Consider the following 25,021-nt stretch of genomic DNA (forward strand, 5'->3'; position numbering starts at 1 on the left):
AATGAACAGCAGAAGAAAGACTTCTATCATGTTCAAGGCAGGAAAAACCATCATCTGATTGCCATATTCTCATGCAGAATTAAACAAGGCCTGCCGACTTTACATTCACCATTGTGCGCCATCTCTTTCAGCATATCTGCAAGGCTTTAAAATATACAGCACAGCCACAATTGCTCTCTTCACTCAGTCTCTTTCCCTACAAGGAGGCCATGATTCTGTACTTCTATCAATTGTGCCATCTATGCAATTTGAGAGAGTTCAGTACAGGGAATCAAATCAAAGGGGAAAATGAAAGAACTGTTTCTTTTCACAGTCAAGAATAAGTGATCATGGATGCAATCAAAATGCAAATGCATGGAGTTAAATCTCTGCAAATGCAGTTGTGATTCCTTAAACACCTTATCGATTTACTTAGCCTTTATAGCCTCTAGACAGCCTTTGTCCTGAATCTGAAATGAGTCTCTGGTAACACTTCAGTTGCTTTTAACTATTTGTGTTGGCTGTTTTACTCATTCCGTGATGGGGAAGGAGACTCTGCACTGTGGCAGCAACTAGCCAGAGTGATACTGGAAACACAGAGCTTGCAGAGGGCACTAGCAAGTTTCATGAGACTAGGTGATGGTGCAAAAGAATATAAATAGTTGACCTGTATCATACTTGAACAATTGACTCATAGGGAAAGCAGGGAAAACGAGAAGCTTTGGTGACAAGCTTAGCAGTACCGAGTGGCTTTGAACCACTAAACGTTGCAGGGGATTGGCAGGGGATTTCTGAGCAGTATAATGATGCAAAACTGACTGGAACTATTTGTAGCTTTTTAATTGATGCATTACTATGAGTGACATCAGTTCTAATTGGGCATTAAGTCCTATCTTCCAATACACTGAAAACATAAAAGAAGCATTCCCCCTTTGATCTACATTGGTATGATTAAAATTTAAGCATGTAATTCTACTTAGTTTATGCTTCCGCTGTTGCCCTGCTGCCCCTGGAGGAATGTGTCCCCAGAGCTTGTCCTTAGATATCTGTATCCTTTAGAAACAAATCCAAATCAACATCCTGCTTCTGAATCCTGAAATGCTCTGGTCTGAACCCTACTCTATACCTTTGCCTTGAAAAGGAGATTTGGAAAATCACGAGCCATTCCACTTGAAATATGGTCAGGATTTCATGACATTTCAGCTGATGCTTCTGGAGTCCTCACCATTTCTCTGCTGATCTCAAAAGGTTCCTGCTATTCTCAGCACATCATTTGTGCACCACGGAGTCTGCATCTGTCCTGTGCCATCAGTTCAGCCATAAGCTCAGACTTGGTCCAGAGCCAAGTACGGCCTCCATTTTTCATATAACAGAACAAAGGGTATTCTGAGAAACAGGAAGGAGCTATGATGGCGATATTAGCATTTGACACTTTGCAGTAAACAACAAGGAAATGAGAATCCCATTGGCTAGCTGCCAGAATGTTATCATTTACAAATAAGTAACTGCTTGTCATTAACACCAGCGATAATGCCATAAACAAAGTCATACACACCACCACTCTTTTGTGGAGCTAGTGTGTATTGGCTCCTCTTCTTCTGGGCTTCTCCCTGTCTTGCTCAGAGAAGTGACATTTGGAATTTTTAAAGGCCCTTGGACAGAAGACAAAGTTGTGGTGTTTGTTTGGTTGTTTTTTTTTTTTTTTTTAAAAGCCACTACCAGCATCAAAACCAGGCTCACAATCATGCAAAGCTAGGAAATGTCAAAGCACTGTTTCATACAAGTAAGCCATGTGAGACCCTGTAGGGATTTGCTGAATCTGGTTTAAATGAACTCAAAGAAGTTATGATTCCCAGCAGAAGAAATCATAATGCACTTCAAGCAGATGCCGCACTACTGCTTTTGAGCATGGCTCCCTGGACAGTTTTCCTCCTCGGGTTGTCCCAGAAGAGCTCACAAATGTCATTCACATTTGTTAATCCTTCCATGCAAAAACGAGTGAGGAGAGAAGACAGTACTTACAGAATTGGACGAGACTGGAAATCCTCCTGGTTCATTCTTTCAGACTGGCGTATTTTCAGTATTTCTGTGTAACTGAGATTCTGAAGTTTGCTCTTGAACTGATCCAGAGAGCTAGGCTTGGTAGTGAGCGCTCTCATTATCTGTTCTTTCACTACCTGCATTACCTGCAGTTGACAAGGAAAGGAAAAGAAAACCTGTGTTAACACTTTCTGCGTTTTTGTTTCAAATCTTATTCTGGGTCACAGTAAGATTTCTAGGTGTAGAAGAAGATTAGTACTATGTGGTCTCAAGACAATTTTTCAGTCGCATAACCAGAAAATAAGCCAACTTCTGACAGGGCATCACAGCTTACAGCAAAAGCTCATCTGCTCTGTAAGAAGAAAATTATTCTTTTGGGGGTGTCGTGGGGAGGGCGTCATTTATTGCTTGGCTGTCTCCCTAGACAGCTAAATTACAATTGCTGGTTACAGGATTTTAAGTCCTGCTCTGTCCATGGTTTGTGTGTCCACGGCAGCAGTAGTGTGGCTCTTCTGCATTCTGAGATGAGATGATGCTCCCATCATGTCGGGGACAGGCACACGTACAACACCAGACTCGTAACAGCAGAAAAAAGCTGTGAAGTCCTAAGAAGCCAACTGAGAGCACAGATGCACGTCCTGACTTCTGCCAGCTCAACCCAGGCGAAGTGCACAAGCCATAGGGGCCAGTCTAACTGCCCACAACAGAGACTGCAGAGAGTTTTTCAGGTCTTACAGCTCTCCTGCTGGGTCTTACGAGCTGCTCTCCTGACCAGAAGGCAGTAGCACAAAGCTGTTAACTGTGGCCTGTTGCTTCCCTTATTCCTTATGCCCAGAGGCGATGGGCACACACTGAAACACAGGAGGTTCCCTCTGAACATCAGGAAACACTTTCTCACTGTGAGGGTGACTGAGCACTGGTACCAGGTTCCCCAGGGAGGTTGTGCAGTCTCCATCCTTGGAGATACTCAAAAGCCATCTGGACACGGTCCTGGGCAACTGGCTCTAGGTGGCCCTGCTTGAGCAGGGAGGTTGGACCAGACGACCTCCAGAGGTCCCTTCCAACCTCAACCACTCTGTGATTCTGTGAGAGCCTTATGCTGCAGGCACATTATGGCCATACACAGTGAAGGAAAGAGAATGTGCTAAAAGAGACCATTAGTTGGGGGGAGAGAGAGCGATCAATTTGCCAAGGATATTACAGGATTGCTTTTGAAGCAATGCCATAAACAATGCAAACCAAAAAATGAGAATGAAGGATGGCTGGGCAACAGCCATCTATCTGCATATTAATTATTTTATCAGGAGAAAACTGCTGAGACACAGTTAATTAAGGGGAATTGCTTGGCTCTGGTTCAGATAAATACATATCAGACTACTGTCTGTCTCTCCGCAATCCTAGACTCATTTCCTTGGTGCTGGTGCAAATCACACACTTTGAAATATTTATCTGATGCTGTGCTTAAGTTGGCTGAAAAAACAATTTATCAGACCTTGAAAGGCCCATCCCACCCAAAGCCAACAGCTAAAAAACAGTAGGAAATGGTAACACCCCCCCTGGTATCAAAGCGGGTGTGACAGAAATTAACAGCTACACAAACAGAGGGCAAAAGCTTTTTCTGCACTGTTAGTTTTCCTTTATTCTTTCGTCTTCACCATGTATCTTAAAACAGAAGCTCAGCCCCTCAGAGTTCCCTAATCATTCTGAAAATTTCTCTTTTCACATGAATATTTCATTGCCTCACATGTGTTGCCTCAGTCGTCTAACTCACTGCCTGCACTATGTTTTCTATTTTTGCTTCCTGAGATGTAGCTTCTTTCTCAGATGTGATCTAAGCACTCATTTTACCTGTGTCCAGCAGGTGAAACTAAGCAATTAAAGAACTGAAGATAATCTCCTTCCTTACTACAGGACTACATCCATCCCAGAGATCTACTTCACGAGGAGCATAATGCTTCTCCCAAAGGTGTTGGCTCAGATGGACAGCAAATGCCTTTGCCACATTTCCACCCCCTGGATGAGGCAGCCTACCTACACTCCCTGGGCTGGGGCCTTGCTTTGAATGCATCCTTGCAGTTAAGATCCTACTCTTGGTAAATCTTGCAAAGCTGGCCCGGCAAAGCTGAGCTCCACTCCATCCACTCCTACAAATCTAATAGGTACGTTGCTATGTATTTGAGGAAGTCTTCTAAAACTTAGTTTGATGGTAAAAAGCAACATTGAGTTCTCTACTCTACACCTGCATACTCTTCATTTCATATACAGAAGTATTTGTTTTTAGATGGTGGCCATGTGCAGCTAAATCCGTCTGAAGAGTTACTTAGCTGGTCTGCCAGAGGGAATCAGCTACTTCCCGATCTGAAAGATGAACTCCTGACTGCCATCCGACTGCTTAGAGGGATTAACGCCTCCTTGACTGCATTCAGAGTGCGCTCACTAGACCATACCAGTCCAAGTAAGAAATGTGCTGTCACACCTTGGAAACAACAAACTGGAAGGCCAAACAACCGTAACACCTGAACGTTAACGGATTGTGCTCAACAAGGTGAGTGACATACTCCTACAGATGTCACTGGGTCTTGGTTTAATACCTAAAAGGGCTTAGGGAAATGTAACAAAGGAAACGTCCTCAAAGGACTAGTGGGAAAAAATGAAGAAGATCATGCCAGCAACAAGCTGGATGTTTAAAAATATCTTCTGTCTTCCTCTTTCTGCCTTCTTGACAATGACTACTTATTGCTGCTAATGAATTTTAATTTATATTTTATATATTTATATATTATTAATTAGGACTAATTATTATTAACTACCAGGAATGGAGAAGAGGGGAGAGACTGGAAACTAACCTTGCCCATTGAAAACATATTCAGCTATCGGTACCTCCTAACGCTACTGGCCGGGCTTCCAGAGAACTGAGCTTAACTTTTCACCCTCACAGAAACATGACATTCAGCTGCTGCCTTCACTTCTGCTTTCTCAGGCCCACTGAGAAGTTGTGCCAGACTACTTCGTTACACATGGTTTTACAGCCAGCCCGCAGCCATCATTTCTGCAGTATCATGCAAAAGAAGCATGCAAAAACAGGTAGCTTAATTCAAACATGTAAGCCCCGTCGCCACTCCTGGGATCAAATTCCCTGTCCATTAGAAAGCAACAAAATACTGCAATATCAAACAGACAGGTGTAGTATAACTGCTAAACTAGCCATACTACACTGCTATATTAACTATCACTACCACATCACCTTGATTTTTCAGCACTAAACCAGATTTGCAAGCAAATATAGTCCTGCGATCGCTTATACATGCATGCAATTCCAGTTTCATGCATTCATTCAAATATCTGTACAGATCTGGTTTTTTGTTGCTTACATATATATTTAGTTTCCGAAATTCAGGCACTCACACTGGGGAAACTGCCTCTATGAGTAGTTTTTCCCATAAAATAAATGGACAAACAAATAAATAAATACTGTATTTTAGGGCGTTGCATGTATGCGGATCTTCTTTTCAGTCTGATCTCTGAACCATCCATATGAAGCAGTGCTCATTCTTGGCTGAACAATGCAAAGGAGGTTCAAGTTCAGTAGACTTAGGGCGCTGTCATTTATGCTTAGTTGCAAAATCCTGTATAAACCCTTGTCTCCCTTCTCTGGTACTCACTGTTGTGGTTAATATGCAAACAATGCAAATTCCTCCTCTTTGCCATGGTCTGGACAGTTATTCACAGGGTATCATCAAAGAGCTCCTTGGTTTAGAGGCTCCCCTTACTCCTGAGACAGAAGGCAGGAAGCGTATGCCCCAGGCCCAGCACATAAGGGGGTGATCACTTGCCTTGTAATGTTTATAGCCAACACTATTTAACTAGCTGGCCAAAATGTCAAAGCTGCTGATTGCGTTGAGTCTCCTGAGCATTTGGGAATCACTGCCAAGAATTTTTAATCTGTTCAATTTCCAAAGCTGAGTTGCTAGCCGTTGATTACTGCTGTCTGAGAGACAGCATCAACCCTTCCTCCCCATGTGTCTGACCTTACAATGAAATTAAAGGTATTCTCTGCTCAATGTGATTGTACATAAACACTGTAGACAGTTATTTTAATCACATTATGCTTTGCTACTCTTAGTGAGAAATAAGTGTTTCAGAGTGCACATTTGCTTTAAATCATGTCCTTTTTATCTGACGACCTTTTGTATGGTAAAAGAATCCCGAGTTCTGCATTACGACAAGATAGGTAAATTCACTGAAGACATGAAGAGAAAGACAGTAGGAAAAAAAAAGAATACTTTTTTTCGTTTAATCACATAGGACCATATTCCCCGTATTTTGTATCCATCTAATGTGTCTTGTATTTCTACAGTCAGTATCACCATAACATTAAGTATTTTTCGTTAAGCTGTTTTAGTCTAGCTTTGTGTTTAGCTTATTTGACCTCATCTCTGTCATGTCACATTCTGACTACTTTGCCTTTCCAACATTTACCCCCTCTTTTATTCTTCCTTCTCTCTCTTGCCATGACTTTAGCCTATGCAAAAAAAGTCTCTTCCTTTTAGGATGGAGCAGAGGTCTGAACACTTGGGCTCTACAACAAGGGGACAAAATAAAAAGAGAGAAGTTGTCAGTGTCAGAAAGAGGAGTTTATCAGGGCCAAACTCTACAGAAACCTTCCCACTGACCACATTTCAGTGGCTTGTTTGCAACTACGGAAAGCACAAACCTCTCTACTCTACTTACCCCATACCAATGCAAAGTTTGTCCTTGGCACTGACTGGAGAAGACAGGCTGCCATGTCAGACATCTACCATTGCCTGCAAGCTTCTGGAAATCTAGGTCTGAGCCTTCCACTCACCAGACACACTCTTTCTACAAACTCACAGCATCAATCTTCTCAGAAACTTCCCCCAGAACAGCCTGAAGGTCTGGACGTTCACAACAACCCATCTTTGGAGCACTAGACAGGAGACGAACGCTTCTCATAATTTCCCCACAACATCAGTGTTTCTCTTGAATAAGCATGCCCTTTCACATGTAATGACCCTATCACAGCAGCAAGACCACATCCAGAGACCATCACAGAAGCCACTAAGTTGTGCCTCTAGTATCTTGGGGCACATGTTACACTGATTGATGCTTGGTGACTAACTCAGGGGGTTGTGTGTCAGTATGTTATGCTGACTGATTGTCATTAATCTTGACAGTCCACCTTTCTTCTGCACAGACAAGACTTAGGTATAAATCCTGAGCCCATGTTACAATGATGTGCTTAGTTCAGTGCTTTCCTAATTTGGCTCAAAATCAGCAAGTACTGCAAGGTATGATTCCCCTACCTCGTTGCAGCATATGATAAAGGAGCAGCCACTGGACTGCACTATATCCAGAGACCCCCGCCTACAACCAGACCTGAAGCATCTGAGATGTGAGAAGTTTTAAGGCTTCATTCACGAGCTTTTCCACATGACCATTCAAAAATCAACAAGCCAACAAACAGAAAACTGGAGGAAAGACATCGCTTTGTAAATTGGTTGTCAAGAATTCATACCTAGTTTCCTTCCTATTTCCTAAATGCTCCCGAAAAGAAGTAGCTTGGTATATACAGGGTAAAAAATGAAGGAGAAAACATCATTTGGTGATTGAGATCCAGCTTGATCATTTCAGTCACAAAGGGATTTCCTTCAATTAAATCCACAGAGCAGGCAAAAATAAGGTTGTAGAATGAAATGGCCAAATCGTTCTTAATGAACAGCGCTTACTGACAAAGGAGGCCATAAAGAAAATCTAATTCTGAAGGGAAAGGAAATGACTGCAGTTTACAAGCAACCTGTCAACTCCTTTAATGAAAACTTTACATGTTTAACGTGTGCACCAGGTAATTCAAGACAATTTTTTGGACTGTTCCAAAGGATAAATTGTCTTAACTAGATCAATGGTTATATTTTCAGAGTGCTCGGAAGAGTCATCCTGAGAGACTTCAAGGTCCTTGGAAGATAATTTAATGCTGTTCCTCCCCCCCCCATCTCCACATATTGCAGTCTGTGAATTCACTACACTAGTCTCTCGGTCACAGCCTGTACCAAGCTTCCACTTCACATTACTTTAGAATATTAATCCAAACACGCCATCCTACACAAGCAAATTTAAACTCAGTGCTGGCACAATCTAACCATTGACAAGAGACTCCAAAATTCTTCTATTACAGTCTGTGTACTCTGGAATTACAAAAAAACGCCCAGTTTTCAATCTTCTTAACTATGCCAGAACATGAGGACAGTTACTTTAGCCAGCGATAAAGAGGCAACTCTAAGCTGTCTGGATGTACATAGCCACAGGAATAATTAAGTTGATTCATTTTCAGGCAGCAGGATGAGAGAGCAGCTGTCAGAGGATTTAGCAGGTATAAGCTCTGATACATTTTATCTCTTCACTTTCTGCAGAATGGGTTTAAAATCCATTGTGAAAAAAGTTTGTGTTGCTGGGGTTTTGGCTTTCTTTTTTCTTTCTTTCTTTTTTTTTGAAACTCTTTTCCTTGTGATTATATTTTTCTAGTATGAACCAAGATATTTTTCAGTCTGCAGAGAAGAGACTTGAAACAATGCAATGGTTTTGATCAAGCTGAGCAGTCTGTTTCCATGTGATATCAGTATCAATATCATTATCCAGTTCAGCAGTGACTATCATTTTGCAGGAATACCTAGCGTGAACAAATGAGCGCACCTAGCAGATGTGACAATGGAGCTGAGAGGTAGGAGATGTGACAGCAGTTCCACACAAGGTGTTTAAAAGGTCTATAGCGGGTGTCTGAAAACTTAATGCTATAGTCATAGATCTCTTCAGTGTGAAACCTTGTTCAGAGCCTCAGGATCCAAATAAATTGCCTGCCCTCTGGTGAGGAAAAGAGGGAAGAGAACCTGAAGGAGCCTGACCTTGCACTAGATCCTGAGATCCAGAAAGTCGAGTGGTGAAGAAAGAAAAGGCTGAAGATGAAGCGAGGCCCACAATTGTTTTAAATTTCAGAGAAGTTCTTGACTTTTTTCAGCTTTTTATGTTCCCTTGACTAATGCATCACAGGTGTGGGAAACCAGACTGAAATCACACGGTTCCTGGGAACTGATGGGCTGAGACTGTTGTTAATCCAAGACTATGAGAGAGGGGATAGAGGATTCATTACATTCTTGCAATAAGGGAGGAATAACAGCCCCAGGGCCATGAGCACAAGCCTGGTGAGCACCACGAAACAAGGTGTGAAAGGGAGGCTAAGAAAAAGCAAGGAAAGGATGTGAGGAGTGACTGCATCTGGAGGAGCTGATGTAAAAAAAGTTCAATTCCCTGCAAAAGATTCCTGGCTCATCCTGCTACTGGATGCGAGCATTTTGTAAATTGTGCTCAGTGGAAATGGACCACAAATTGCTGCACTCTGTTATATTACATCCCTGGGCTACTGACCTCTGCAGGAAGAGCCTGTGGCCACAGCTTGACTTGGCACTTTCCAAAGAAGCTCCCAGAATTCTGTTAGCTGCACTGATTATTTTTCCCTTGGATACATAGATCTTGATGGAGAACCACTGGATACCAAGGAAGCCTCCAATCCTTTTTTAACATGACTATTTATTTGCTCATTTAAAACCAGGAACAGTGGCAGAGGCTTTGGCTGGGAGCAAAAAGCAGCTTGAACTTGATTGAGAAAGAGACAAAGGGCTACCAAAAAATTCCACTGAAGGGTAATATAGCCAAAGGGATGGGCAAGAAGATGATTTTGACAATGAATGTTAACAGACTGGAGTAGACAAAGGAAAAAGGAAGGCAGCTAGTAGGAAGGGCATTATAAATATGGAAAAGTGACCAGAGCAGGAACAGAGGTTCCAGCAGGGAGTATCAGCATGTGGAGGAAGTCATCTGGTTGATGGCTTGCAACAAAATAAATGAAAGGGTGGAAAAGTTCGAAGGAAAAAAAAAAAAGAGGCTCTGATAGATGTTGTATTTCAACAGAAAATGAAGCAACAAGATTTTGTTAGAAGCTCAGTTAAAAGGAAATAGGAAAAGAAAGGGTAAAATATGGGGGAAATTATATATTTATAAAATTACATAGCAGCTGACTGAAGGGAAACCTTCCTTAAGGGCTGGCCTGAGGAAGTTGAGGGTAAAATTGATAGTAATAGAAAGAGAACCGCAGTCCTTTACAAACTTGATATGCACCTGGATTTAGAATCGTCATCAAAATACATGTAAACACTGTCCATAATGCCTTCAACTATTTTGGTAAAAGACAATGTGAAAGCAGTCCACTGGTTTCTTGCAGGGCTAAAACCAGATGCTACCCTCAAATCCAAGGGTTCCGTTCAAAACAATGCTAATCTAAACACACAAGTCAAATACCACTTATTTGGGTTGTATTGGGCTCAAACAGGAATGACTGATAGACAGGAAACCTCTTCCCCACATTTAATATTTGCAGAATAATATTTGCATCAGAAATAAGGAATAAATTTCTTTCCTGTTTGTGCTTTGTGCCTTGAGGTAAGCAAAGCAAGAAATAAGTGCTGTGTGACAAAGCGTTTCTGCCCCAGTAAAATGATGTGCAAAGTTAATATGACAGTTTTTGTAAACTTCCTTGTTAGTTAATTGAAGTCTTAGGTCAGCCAATATTACATTATTTCCCCCAATGTCTGACAACCTCCTTTGGCAAAATAAAACATGCAGAAAATCATTTGTGGGTGGCATTTAATCCAGGGCTTTTCACAGACAAAATGTACTGATCTTCTCAAACAAAATGTTAACTGAGGGGAGGGGGAAAAATGAGGAGATATTTGCATCCTTAGTCATATACCAATGTAATAATTAACATGTCAAATAACACAGTTGTGAATTCTAAAGGAAAATAATACGAGAGTTACCCATGATTAGGAACATAGATTTGGGTGCTGCTTCCCTTAAAATACACAATTACATTAAATGGCATATACTAAATGAAAATTAACTGCAATATATTGGCAAACAGCTAGTTCTACAGAAGGAAAGCAAGGACAAGATTCTAATAGGTAGTTTTTCCCATAGGAAAGTGTAAAAATCAAAGAACTCAAGTTCTGGGTATTAATGGTGAATAAAAAAAGACTCTTTGAACAGGCAGAAAAACAGGAAAAGTGGGGGAGTAAATTTTAAAAAAAGGGGGAACAGAAGGGGCTGGAAACATTGCTCATTACATCTGATAAATGGATAAAAACGTAAGAACAGCACTTTGCATTACAGCTTCACATCTCCCTATCTCCTTCAGCTGAGATAAAAACAAAATAAAGGTGTGACCAGCTGCATTTCTGAAAAGATCTCCAGGCTCTTTTACCAGTGCAAACCACTGTGTTGAGGTCTGTCCTGTCTGAGATATGAACGGCCACATGGAATTGCACGTGGTTCAAGCCTGCCACTGTCCCTGATTGCACTGTCCCTTTCCTTGTCTCCAGTCAACTCCAGGGACTCTCCAGCTCCACCACTGAATGGAAGGGGAGCCAGTGCACCAGGTTCGTGTCTTTTTAATACCAAGATGGAGATCCCTAATCATCCAGCTGAACCACAAACACACCAGCTGGCACAAAGCACCAGGCAATATGGGGACAGCTTCTCTGCCTCTCCCCTTCATGTCTCTCCTCTTTGCTAACCTTCTTCTCCCAAACCAAACAGACTTTGAAAGTCTGCGTCTATAATGAACTCCACTTGTTTTGAGTAGTAAATTCTGCAGCTCTATTACCTACTTATTTCCTTAATTCTGATAGGCATATTAATAAAAGAGATGTATGACCCCTCAGATTAGACATAGGCAACGCCTTGCACGGGTTGGTTAGCTGCCCAGGACTGTGGGCTGTCAGTAAGGTATTGCTCTGGTTGGACACAACGGAGGTTGTAGGCAAAAATGGACAGTTAAAGTGGGTTCAGGGAGTTTCAGAACCACATGCTATTCTCAATGACAGATGGTTTTAATCTGATAAAGTAAGAACTTCACCTGATGAAACAGACTTTTCATCCTGAGTAATTGTTTTGATGTTTACTTTTTCCCTGATACAGAACAGAAGTTGAAATACTGAAAGCTTCTACGGAATAAAATAAATCATTTAGGAATTAGCTGATTTAAACATTGTGTCTCTGTTCATGAATCTGAAAAAGAAAACATTTCAGTTTTTCCCATGTACGTTTTTCAGAGAGAAGATTTGCCTATGAAAAATGTTCATCTTGATTAAACTCTGTATATGCAAAAGCTCTGTAATTTTGCCCAGCTTTGCTAATACTTACGTGTTTCTCCAGCAAGTCCCACTCAAGCTGGGCCCACCACTCAAACAGTAACATTCCTTATTTGGTTGCTTAAAGTACCACCTCACATTTTTTCTGTCACTCACATGAACAAAGGAAAAGAAAATGGTAAGTAGAAGTTGGAAGCTTCAGCTTTTGTTTTTCTGGACTTTAGTTAAATGGCATTCACCACTTCTATGCTACCTTTTTTTTTTGACATTACATTTTATTAAAAAAGCAAAACTTCCAAAGTTTCTACCTAACAAGAATGACCAGAAAGACTGAAAATGTGCTTTTGGATTCAGTTCTCTGAATTAGAGAACTAAATTATGCACTTAGATTTTCATGATGAATGCATAAACCAAATGTTCAGTACACTGGTGTTGGACGATTTCATTCAATCCCATTATTTGCATGTCCTTCCAGTTAAGGTAAATGATTGGGCTGAACATCCAGGAACCATGCAAAAAGGCAGTTGTGCAGATGTGCTATGCCTCTGAATGAACCTACATGTTATTATGCATCATAATTTATAACAAATAAGCTGTAATAATTTTTAGGTAAACCCTTGTTTTCACATTCATGTCACTGAAGAAAGCAGTGAGCTGAAAAACATGTCTACAGAACACCAATTTTTTAGCACATCTCATATTAATAACCATTTCAAATGATAGTTGTATTAATATCTGAGAGTCCAGTCAGTGCCACAAGAACAAAAATAGTTGCATGAATTAACTGAATGATTCACAAAAATACATGAAGCAATGAAAAGATTAAATCCATCGTGACTTGTTAGATGCTAGCTATAAAAATTATTTTGTAAATCCGGAGCTCACAAATTACTGACTTGACAGATCGTAATAAGTGCTGTCAGGACTATTACAAACCAAGATCTGCTTGGAACTGCCAAACATACATAAAATGTCCAAGAAAAAGAAAAAGGAAAAAATGTTTTCATTGCCATTTTAAAATGTTCTGATATTATTGAATAATATCTTTGGAAAATTCTGAATTTGTGCAGTCTAGTCCAATGAGATCTTTGCCTCAGCTAGTTATATCATTACTGTGCTGGTCATATAAATAAGAACAATGCATATTATTTTTCCCCTTGAGTTGTGACACGTAACCAAGCATAAGGAATTCAACTAGACTATTCTTAGAAGAAGAAAAAGCACAGATGACATGTTTTGCTATACCTCATTCTAAAAACTGCAGTGGAATGGTTTATGGCTTCGGAAACCTATATTTTTGATTGCTGCAAAGGAGCAATCTTTTCTCCCCCAGATCAAAGGGAAGCTTTTTGGGGATCTATACGCAGTACAGGAAAATAAACTACTCCCCAGGACAGACAGCAGTGATTTATCTGACACCTAATACTAACATCAACAATTCGAAAGCATTCAATCACCTCACTTTGATTACAAAACTGATCTGTTAGCCAGAGAAATTAGGAATGGAACAAACCAATTAGGTCACCCAATTCTTTGCTTCAGGAACAGGATAGACTTCCACAAGCACAGGGCAAGTCATCTACAGCTATATGAAATCTTAACTAAAGACTTATCAGTGACCATCAGACCTGTGTAGACTGGTTCCATTGCTCCATCCCTTTCACTACCTGTATACGAAGCACCTGAAAAATCACACTTTTTTTCCCCTCCAGTGAATACTATGTCAATACCACATTCTCAGTTTTGTTTTTTTTTCCATGTTCCTTTTACGCATATTAAATCAGAGCCAAAGGAAATTTTCTCACAGAAGGACTAAGACAAGATTGCAGTATTTGGCTTCAAGTTTACTTCCCACTATTGATTTGAAACTACCAGTGACATACACAGAAACACACACATCTCCAGAAACACATCCATCCTGCCTAGGAGGGTAAATAATGTCTTAAAATAGTGTTATTTCCAGTAACCAACTAGTGAGTTATGGATGGAGAAAGGCTTACAATCTTCTGGTGATGAAATACCCTTTCTTGAGTAATTTGAATGCTATCACTGCACTTCTTTCCACACTGTCACAAATCACTGTACTTCTTTCCATATTGTCATTAGTCTACATTTCTAATCAGCCAGCAGACTCCTCCTTTCCTACAACTCCATGACTATTTACTTTGTGTTTTGGGGCAGAAGATATATTTAGAATTAAATATAAGCTATTTGTTTTCCTTTGAAAGGTTAGAGTCAAATTCTGTGCCCTCCAGATTAGAGCCGTCAACAACAACAACAAAAAAGTATCAGACTCATTCTGAAATTCCCCTACTGCCTCATACGTGATTACATGAAGGATGTGCTTTGGTAAATTTGCTCAGGTCCAGAAAGAAGCCAAATGGGAGACGTCATGCTAGAGTGAACACGGTCCAGGGGCACAGACAGTGTGTCCAGATACCCGTTTCACATGTTGGTAACAAGGAGTCTAGAACTGAGGCTAAAGACATAAGGATGCTATTCCCCCTTTTGTATCTTCTGCTGTATTGTGTAATTAGAGTGCAGCAAGAGCACGTGAGGCAATGAAAGCAAAAGTTCGTGTAAAAATCTTCTACTATTTTATCCTACTGGAAGTCAGGCAGAAAGGGGGAGGAAATTCCTGTAAGGGAAATATTGGTGGGAATGATGCAATCTGTGTTTCTGTGTACGAAGTGCGCGCAGAGACAATGTGGTAGAGTCAAGGGGAAACCACTGCGTAGAGGCAAGGCACAGCAGGTGGGAGGGGGTTGGTATTATCGAGGCTGTAAAGTCAGGGGAAGGTAATAAAGATTCAGGGAGGGAAAGATGATGATGGCCTAACTTGGAAATCACTGTAAAACACATCTGGAATATAACTCTGCCTGATTTTTAGGATAAAGGCTGTAAGCCTGGATGAACCTGGCACCAATACAGAGCAGGTATTTTCTGTAAAATAAGATACACCCAATATTTAAACACCAGACTCTTTTGGAAACCCCCATACCCTCTCTTGCATCAAGTCCAAAGACTGTTGAGAACAGTCAGCCACCTCTGGCATTTTCTCTAAACAGACTACCCTTATCACTGGCTTTCAACTGAAAAATTGAGATTTCTCAGTGTTTTCTGAGCAATCCCAAGTCTGCCCAGCAGAAGGCAGACGCCTGCACTGTCACTGCCCCACACCGCTGCACAGCCAGTTCAGTGAGAGCAATTTTCCCATACAAACCCACTTCTTGTTTTTATCTTCCTCTGTCTAACCCCCGCTACAGACTAGGACTTCCCTAATCTTCCTCTTTTTTTTTTTTCCTTCCTTTTTTTAATTTCTAGTGTTAAGATGCGCTCCCAGGAGCATACTAAATGAACCCAAATATCGCAGCATAAGCCACACGCGGAAACATGCAACTTTCTATTGCAGAGGAGAGACAGGCTGGGGGAAGCCTCATAAGGATGCTATTATAGTAGGAGAGAGAAAAATAGCAGCTCCCCACGGCAGCTGTGAACCGGGCGAAGTGCCCAGGGGCCCAGTGGCAAGGGGCAGCGAGTGCCCGACGGCTGGTTTCCATGGAGGAGTGAGCCAGGGAGGCAGGAGAGATGGCTCGCGGGAGGCACCAATGCTGGCCGCTGGGCAAAGGAGGAGAAATACCTCCCGTTATTTCACCTACCATCAGCACCCATGTCTTTAGGGGGCTCGTTCAAATTTGCTTACAGCTTCTGCTTCCTCGGTCCCGTCTCCTCTGGGGGAGGACCATGACTCAGGACATCGTGCTGTGCCTTGTTTAGTGGGTTTCAGTGATTTACAGGAACACAACATGCTAGGGCTGAGCTTTAAATAAATAAATAAATAAATAAATCCAGCAAAGCAACATGAGCCCAAAGCTGACCAACCTGTGGCTTTTGGCACCCTCAGTTCTGCACAAAGGCCCTGCAAACTTCTTTTGCACATCGTTAACCTTTGCCAAACTAAACATGACCTTAACAGAGCTGGCATTGCAACTCACAGCCGTTACCTACCAAGCAGACAAAAGTGATAGTTGCTGGAGAGACAGCCTGTGGAGAGCAGGGCTCAGCTAATTACCATTATTTTTTGTACAGGTAAAAATAAGAAGCTGCTATCCTGATCCAGTACTGATCAACATCACTGTATCTGAGTCCTGCATCAACATTAATTGGGGCACATATTTGCTACATATTAGAATATTACTGAATTAAAGTGAATTAATTCTGACACCCCACAAGGCTCCCTTGCACCATATAAATCATTTGCTCTTGGAAAAGCAGCGCGCACCTGCCTCATGTCACGTTGTCTCTGCTGTAGAATGGGTAGAAAAGTATTTATTGTATTTAGCTCATGGTAAGACTACAAGACCCTTCCAACATTTATAACGCACATCTGAGTTCACTGGATAAAAGGACTTATGCAGGTGCAAAGCACTACTACTAGCTTTGTTCCTATTTCTGAAAGCTGTCAGAAGGAAATAGGGGGAAAACTGCTACCTGTTAGAGCTCCTTGGGAAGGCAGTAAACTATTCCAAAAGGAATCTGAGCTAAGTAGCATCCTTTCTAAAAGAAAAGAGATTTGAGGTGAAAGTACAAAGGTCTTAAGAACAGCAAATGGTTTGTTGCCATCTACGTAAACCCAAGTCCTCAGAATTGCTATTTGACACAGACACCTCCACAACTGGCAGGACAGAATCCAAAGACAGGTAAATATTTCCTAATGAAAACAAAATTCTAGTTTTCTCATTGAGTGTTCACAGCAAACATAGCTCTTGACATAGATTCAGGCCTGCACTGCAACAAGGACGACTGGGAGGGATCCTTCAGTTGCTGCATACTATGCCAAGGTCCTTCCCTTCCCAAATGACCAGCCGCCTGCCCTCCGTGAAGCAGTGCTCTTCACGCGTCTGCAGCACATTGCTCATAAAACTCACAAATCCCAAGTCGGTGGTACCCACATAAAAAACACGGGCGGCAACTAAACAGTTCTCCAAACTATCCACTGGCATTACTGATAGAGATAGCAATGCAGCAAGTTTGGATGTGAGCACTTCTGAATAGTTAAAATGTTAAAAACACAACCAATGGAGATGGAGCTACAACCTCTATTAGTCAAAATGCAGCGCTTTCTGTAGAGGAAAGTACTGAGGGGAAAACAAGCCAGCGAATTCCCTAATAGCATGTTGTCCCCAGAGCTCCTGGGCGCTCAGCCGCTGCGCTGACCCTGGCCCCAGGTGCCCCGCACCTGCGGTACGGCTGGCGGCCATGGGAGGCCAAGGCTGCAGAAAAAATGGCCGCCCAAATGAGGGCAGCTTTTTGCTGCGTGCATGATAGGCTCTAACGGCTGAAAAGGAAAAAGGTAGATATTTAATAGGGCTTGAGCGAAGATAAGGGAAGTGCTGCCACTCTAACAGATTCTGCTCAGGCAGCAACGCAAGCCTAACTTCACCAAGCGAGAGAAGAACAGTAAAGCTCCCCGTGCACGTGCAGAGTCTTAATCTGGGCATAAGTTCACATACTTCCTCTATCAGCAAAAAATCCCTAGTTTACACTCATTTTCAGGACTGCTTTCCACTGCCAGAGGGTGCCTATCAAAATGAGATAACAAAAAGAGAAAAAAGGGGGCCAAACTGACCCCTGGTGTTACTGTAATCAAGCCGAGTGAGACTGGGAAACAATTCAGGTTCCTCAAAATTTAAGCACTTCCTGCCCCCCTCCACAAAGTAGGATAAACTTGAGGAGATAGAAACAGATCAAAGGACTGAAAAGAAGTATTTATGTCTAGATAGAAACATCTGAGAAGTCCCACTGAACACCAGATTATACTTAAGAACCTGGTAATTGCTCTGTTCAAAAGTTAATATATTCCAAGAGACAGCAGGCAGTGGCCGAAAAACCATCAATCAGCAGGGACTATTGCATACAAGCCTTTCTACGTGTATGTATAGGTCTAGCACACAAGAGGCTTCAATCTGGATTGTTATTGCAATAATGTATCTACCACAGGTAGATATATTCTTCAATTCATTTGGATGATTTTTTTCATTATCTCAAACTCTCATTCACAAAAATAGTCCAGTAAAATCTATTTTGAGGTGCTTTTGTTAACATGGGCTAGTTTTTAGGGCACTTTATCTAAAGAAGTTGGATATCTCACTGAAAAAAATAGATAAAAAATTATCATCAACCTCCTCCTCAAAGCACTTTAAAAGAAGCCTTATTTATTCTTGGATTTTTGGAAGACTGCAGCCCACATAGTATTTGTCATTTTAATCTTTTTGGTCAATTTGTCATTTTAATCCTTTTTCTTTTCCTGCTTGTGTCTACAGACCCACTGCTTAAAATAAAGGAAGCCACAAACAAGGAATCATCAGTAAAAGAAGGCATCAGGAATATTTCCTCATTTGAAGACTAGAGCTACTTAGAGAATCAGTAACGAATTAGCAATAGAACATCAGATACAGGATGGCCTGGAAAAAAATTAATAATCCAAATAATCAGTTTCTAATGGGTTTTACATGCCAGTCAGCAGAGAGCTGCCAAGGACAACACTTTCATGTATATCCTGCTTATTATTAATTATGGCAAGTAGTGAAAGGAGGTGAAACTGAGTAGAAAATCTGTGTATGGGTAAGAGACTTCCTATGGTAGGAAACGCCTCCAGAGTGGTGGGTGATACCCACCAAACATATCCACAATATACAAACCTGTAAAGTTAAAATGCCCTCAGCTCCCAATAGACTTTAGGGAGTAGGGCACACTCAGGTGTCAGTTCAGACTAGATGAGTATGGGATGACCACCAAAGGACAACCCGGCAGGAAAGTGGATGTGGCTCCTGGGACTGGGGACAGAGGCCACTGAGCATGCAAACTTCTCACCCCACCAAGAAGCTCCTTCTGCTTTCAGCTTCCCTCTGTGTTTAGGCATCACTTGCCGCCCCAAGCTGGGACCCAGGTGCCGAGGCGGGAGCACAAATCAACAGCCAAATGCAGCTAAGAAAGGCGGGGGGGAGCGGGGAATCTCAACAGACAGCTTAAAAATCAACCCTCCGAGCCCAGCAACCAGAGCAGCCTGCGCATGGAAGCAGCACCAGCAGCTGAAACTCTGGCAAGGAGACTCGTGTGGGAGTTGTGCTCACGCTCGCTGAAGGGCTGTGGGCAGGTGGGAGGAACCTCGCTTTGCTTGGGGAAGGGAAGGCGACGAGAGGGAACAGGAGCCCTATTGTGATGTGCCTATGGTGGGGAATATAGAGGATGTAAATTAACATACTTTTCCCTCTACGTTCTTTGTGTCTGACTTAAGAAGCCTGCCGATGGAGGGTATTACTGGGTCAGACTAATCTCAGGCTCCGAGTACATAAAACAAGCACATTTTTATTGCCAAGGAATATTGTTATTAGGGCACGGTGCCTCTTCAGGAAGTGAGTGTGCGAGGGTCGAGGTGCCGCAGCTGTAGCATCCCCCCACGCCCCACCAGCCCCCGGATCATTTACATCCGAATGGGGCAGGCAGCAGCAGAGCCGGCAGGAGCCCTCCATATATTTCTTCCCAGTGCTGTGACTGCCAGCATTTCTAAGGGGGCACCTGACAAGCACTGCCCCTTAGTCAGAGATAAAACCTAGGGTCAATCTCAGCCTGCCCAATCAAACTGCCTCCACTCACTGCTTCTCCCGCAGTCCCAACCCCCTCCTCCCACTCCAAGGATTTAAGATATTACAGTAAGCACCTCCAGTACCTCTGTCAACCTCACTCTTCCCAGACTACAGTTTTTATTGCAACTGCCTAATAAATACTCCATTCCCTCAACATCTTCCCCTACCTAGCAAAAGAGGGAGAAGGACTTTCCGCTGTTCACAAGGATGCTGAAGGCTTGAGGGCTGAAAGGGATGGATGTCAGCTGGAGCAAAGGGATCGCTGCACGTTCCCCATTGCAACGGAGGCTCTGGCTCAAAGGAATGGAAAAGCACCAGCGCGCTCGCTGACAGCAAGCACTTCTTGCAGAGCAGCAGAGTATTGTGGCACTGATGGTCAACCTCTGCCAGTGGGCCAAGACAGAGCCTTTTAATGATGGGCTCCCACAAGCAGCCCTCCCTTACGCAGGCCAGCCTAACATCACCTGTTATCTAAAGCTAGCTGTGTTTGTTGAGCCCTTTTACTTGCCTTGTCCTCCTTTGGCACTGTGCTTTTCCAGAGATACTTTGCTTATCCTCAAGCAAGAGCCACACTTGAAACATGGCGCACATATAATAACGGTGCCCCTATAATTCTCCTTCCTGTTGTTCTTTTCTCCTTCTTTAATACCAGAAAAGGCAAGCTGCTATTCTGAATGACTGTAGCATAAGTAGGTGTGACAAAGATGTGTAATTTTTTTCCTTGTAAACCATCAGGAAGCCTGTTTTCAAGTGCAAAACCCAACACCTGGTGCACACATTGGTTGTACAGAACAAATGTGGCTGCCGCACTAACACCTCTAATGCACAAGTGGATGCTCTGCTGGGGAACCCCTGTCCAAAAAGGAGGTTCTCTTTGGTATACAGAGAACATTTCATTCCCAAGGACTGCAAAATGTCTTATCCTACCAAATCAGCTCAGCTGAGTGTGCTGCAGATTTTTCCCTTTCATTTTACATTTCCTTGGTGGAGTAAAACAAGTTTTAGGCTCCACTGGACAGAAAACAGAATGCTAGACAAGACAGGCAGCTTTCCATTTCAAAGAGGTGATAAACCTGCATATCTGAAGACATCTCTCAGACTTACTAAATTCACTCACTGGAAGGAGCAGACGTTAAATTTCCAGTTTCCATCTTATCAAAAGCAAGAAGGGGGGAAAGCTTTTCCACTCCTGAGATGCTCAAAGATTTGGCCAGCTGAGACCACTTCTTACTTTAGACTTCTGAGTACAATGCAAATGTATCTAAGTACAGCTGAGAGGGAAATCTGTTCTTTGCAAGTATACTTCTCTCCATATTTGCAGCTGTGCCCTACAGAAGCCAAGATGGTAGCTATGTGACAGGCACAAGAAGAATCAGCTTTGATGATATCACTTGTCCCCTACTTAGAAATCTCTGTGACTTTATCCATCCATCCCAATTCCACAGGTACTGCAGCAAGCAACTCCTGTTTTATTTTATGAAGACAACGGATTAAGCAATATTGCCAGTATCTTTACTGAAAAAATAAACAATAATATTTTCTTTCATTTCCACTAGAAAGGAGTGAAACCCCCAAACAAACAAAATTGGACATCAAGCCTAAGTCCATCCCGAGAGAAGCAAAGACTGAGTCTCGGGCTTGTAACAGGTTTCCCAGACAACAGAATATCAGAGCTTTAAGGTCCCCTCTTATCTCATAGCTCCACAGGCCTGGAAACAAGGAGGTCAAGGGCATTGCAAGAGTGAGAGTCCTACCTTTTAAGGGCTGACAGTGCTTACCTCAAGTCTCACTGAGTTAAAAGGTGTTAAAATGACAACAGTTTCACCATTAGGAATGTTAAGTCATTCTTAGCTGTTTTACATCAGTTAGAATTAATCTTTCTTTCCCCATGAGCCCTGGACGTTTGGACTAAAGGTTAATCAGGCAGACTGCCTTTTAGTTGCAGGAATGTATTTTTAAACTTCCTAATTCACTGCAGAAATAAGATTTTTATAATACTCGTGCCCTTCACAGAGTGGTATTAAGATTTTATAATCACTCCCATGAGTGGCCCGCATAATTAAACTGTGCCTTCATCCTTCCTGGACAGTGGGACCATTGCAAGCTCATACAGATCACTTATTTGCTGTACTGTCACTTATCTTTTATACCCACAACACACAAACAGTACAAGGTAGAATCACATAGAATATGTAAGAAAAGAAGAGATGAAAGGAAAAGGGCAAAGTGAGTTCAGCTAACTTAGGTGCTGATCTGCTTGCTTACCTATAGCTGCACCACTGCTATAGGGGACCCATTCAGACACTGTATACCATGAGAACAAAAGTCAATAAATATAGACAGTTTTATACCTTGCAGGACACAATAATCATTTCACATGACTCCTTTTCCATGTGCTTAGGAAGTTCAAAAAAATACTATATGGAAGAGCAGCTTCCATCCTCATCTGTGCTGGAGCTTCTCCCAACTGCTGGGGCAATCTGCACTCTGCTGTGTTGTGACTGAGGCCCTTGTAGTTGCACAAGGGTGAACTGAAAAGGTCAATAAAGGGGATAATTACAGTTTAAAGGTGATTAAAAGTACAGGTAAACCTCACTTAGGCAAACAGGTGAAACACAGACAACCTTGTCTACACACAGTACTGGTATATCTATGCTGGTTACCCAGTTCCTACCTTGCTCATGCCCACACATCATGTACTGTTCTTAAGTGCAAGGTATTTCTCTCTTGACCCCTTCAGCTTCTGTTTACATGAGGTAGCATCAGCAGTGAAATCGTTTCCCCATTCATGCATGGGGCAGAGCCTAACCCCTTTCACACCATGTAGTTCTCCACAAGAGCAGTCCTTAGATCAGTTCCACGGGTCACTCCTTTTGACCTTCTCCCTTGTAATTACCAGGGCTCCATAATCAACTTAACAACGGTCATACATCATTATTTGTGGCCGCCATTTACCCCACCTGGGCCCATCAATAGCAAATCCCTATTCCTTAGGAAAGCTGGCGGCATTACCTTGGGCACAGAAGGAAGTTTGGGAAATATGGCTGCTCCCAGGAAACTCAGGAAAAAAGTCTCCATCAAGACTGTGCTGCCAAGCCACCCTGCTCACTGCAGCAGACAAATTACCTCCTGATTAATTCTGTCCCAACAAATGTCTGCAAGGGCTGCCAGGCAGCAGCAACATTTGTTTAATCAGAGCCTCTGGAAAATTAAACACTTTTGGTGCCTGTGATAGATATCACCTTCCTCCCCCTCTCTTGCTCTGTTCCCCAACCATGGTGCCAGAGCCGCTCTCCTCCTCTGCAGCACAGTGAAGAATGGAATACAGATGAACAATTCAGAGCCGATAAATCAATCTTGTGTTACTTATTCTTGCTTCCTCCTCAGCTTTCCTCCCACTTCTGTCCCCTGACACACAAATACACATACATATAAGTACTGCCTTAGCTAGGTCAACATGATTTTTTTTCTCCTTTTGTCCCACAGTAGTTAACAAATTAACCTCATCAATATCAAGACTCCCACCATGCCTTCTGCACTCTGGCTGCTACTACATCATCTGGGTTCATACTGGCCTCTTGTGAACTGAACTCCCACTTGGATGCAAAGGACAGTTACGAATTTTATAGTATACTCTTGCCCCTTTCTAAATAGATTTTTCTTTCCAAAACACGATGTTCAGATAAGACTAATCATGGAAGACCTACTCAGGGAAGAGCTAATAAAAGGTTTTTCCCCATACTCTTTGGCAAGAGATCTGGGGAGCATGACAACTGGCTAATTTGGTTGCAGAATACTCCCTGCAAGGGGCTGCTGCACGAAACTATCACAGTGAGATTGGTTATGAATTCTGCCTGACTTCTAGTTGAAAGCTAAGTAATCGCTTGCTGTTAAAAGAGAAATAGTCTTTTGCTCTTCACTGGGTGTTGGAACTATTAGCAAAAAGAAGTATCCTTCTCAATCCACCCAGTAACAGAAAGAACCTGTGTCTGGGCAGAGAGGATCACAGTACACACACAGCTCAGAAAGGAAAGGTTTTTGCTGCTTTTTTACTCTTTGGAGTGAGGAAGATGAGATTGATCAGGATTCACAACTTGCTAAATAGCTGTTCACAGCTGATGATGGGAATAGAGATGCTTGTTTCTGTCAATGCAGAACCCATCCTGTGGGCTTTTACAATGTTCACCTGCCAGTTTGCTGTGCCTCTGTCTTTGCTTTTTTTAAAAAAAGTAGTACTAAATTGCTATTATCTTTCACACAACTATCATTTAAATGAAAATTAGGTATTTTTCAGACATGTCCAGAGCACTTTAATTCAAAAAGGATTTTACAGCCATTTTTACTGTGAGAAAGCTGTTAGAGTTCCTCAGGAAGGAAAGGAATGCATGGATCATTTCTTTCTGTGCAACCTCAAATGTGTCAGAGCAGTGAAATAAATTATGCTATTTCAGGCATATCGTGTTGTATTATTTTTGGTAGTTCCCAGCAGTTTGGTAAAACAGGAAAGGCAAACCACCACCGTGAAAGGTTCTGTTACACTTTCTATAACCAGCAGCACACATGGATTTTTGCCCAGTGATGACGGTATTTATCATCTCAGGTGTTTGGTAGACATGCTTATTTTATTGCTGTCACCAGAAATATCTGCAATAGCAAAATGGTTCCATTCGAATAGGAGCTAATCTGGAACTTGGGAACGTGGCTTTGTAAATGTGACAGGGAGCTTGGAAGTCTGTATATTTATCATTGTAAAGGTCATATTAACAAACATATCAGTGGGCACTGGTAGGGGCACTTAGCTCTGGTTGATTCCCTTGCTTTCACGCTCTGAATTCTCTCCTGAGCGGAGCAAATTTGCTACTGAGCCAGAAGCTCCAAAATCTGATTCACACTAGCAATTATACACATTATATACAAACCAGGATCGTGCAGTCTTCTCACCCATAAGCACAGAAACAGGAGTAAAAAGTAAAGGAAAATCACATTAGTAAACAAGTACCAACAGCACAGACAGATATTCATTGGGTAAGATGGTGCAATCTTAAAGCATATTTTAGAGCAGGACTGCCCTAATTGCTAACGTTTTCTGCTGCAACTGTTGTAATACATCTGGCAAAACTCTCTTTTTGGGGTAAATAA

The 25,021-nt window shown here is 42.1% G+C and overlaps 1 protein-coding gene across 4 annotated transcripts in view; it reads right to left on the reverse strand.

Annotated features, from left to right (window-relative positions):
• Positions 1 to 25,021, reverse strand: part of ELMO1 (engulfment and cell motility 1) — a 315,014-nt gene that overhangs the window by 27,834 nt on the left and 262,159 nt on the right. For 3 of the 4 annotated variants that reach the window (XM_050891281.1, XM_050891283.1, XM_050891282.1), the window contains one exon: positions 2,002 to 2,165. In XM_050891281.1, the coding sequence (XP_050747238.1) occupies positions 2,002 to 2,165 (164 nt within the window). Of the gene's footprint in view, positions 1 to 2,001; positions 2,166 to 22,556; positions 22,596 to 25,021 lie in introns of those variants that run through there. The other variant, XM_050891284.1, reaches the window with a different exon arrangement.

This window comes from Gymnogyps californianus, chromosome 2, assembly GCF_018139145.2.
Source record: "Gymnogyps californianus isolate 813 chromosome 2, ASM1813914v2, whole genome shotgun sequence".
In the NCBI taxonomy this organism is placed as follows: domain Eukaryota; kingdom Metazoa; phylum Chordata; class Aves; order Accipitriformes; family Cathartidae; genus Gymnogyps; species Gymnogyps californianus.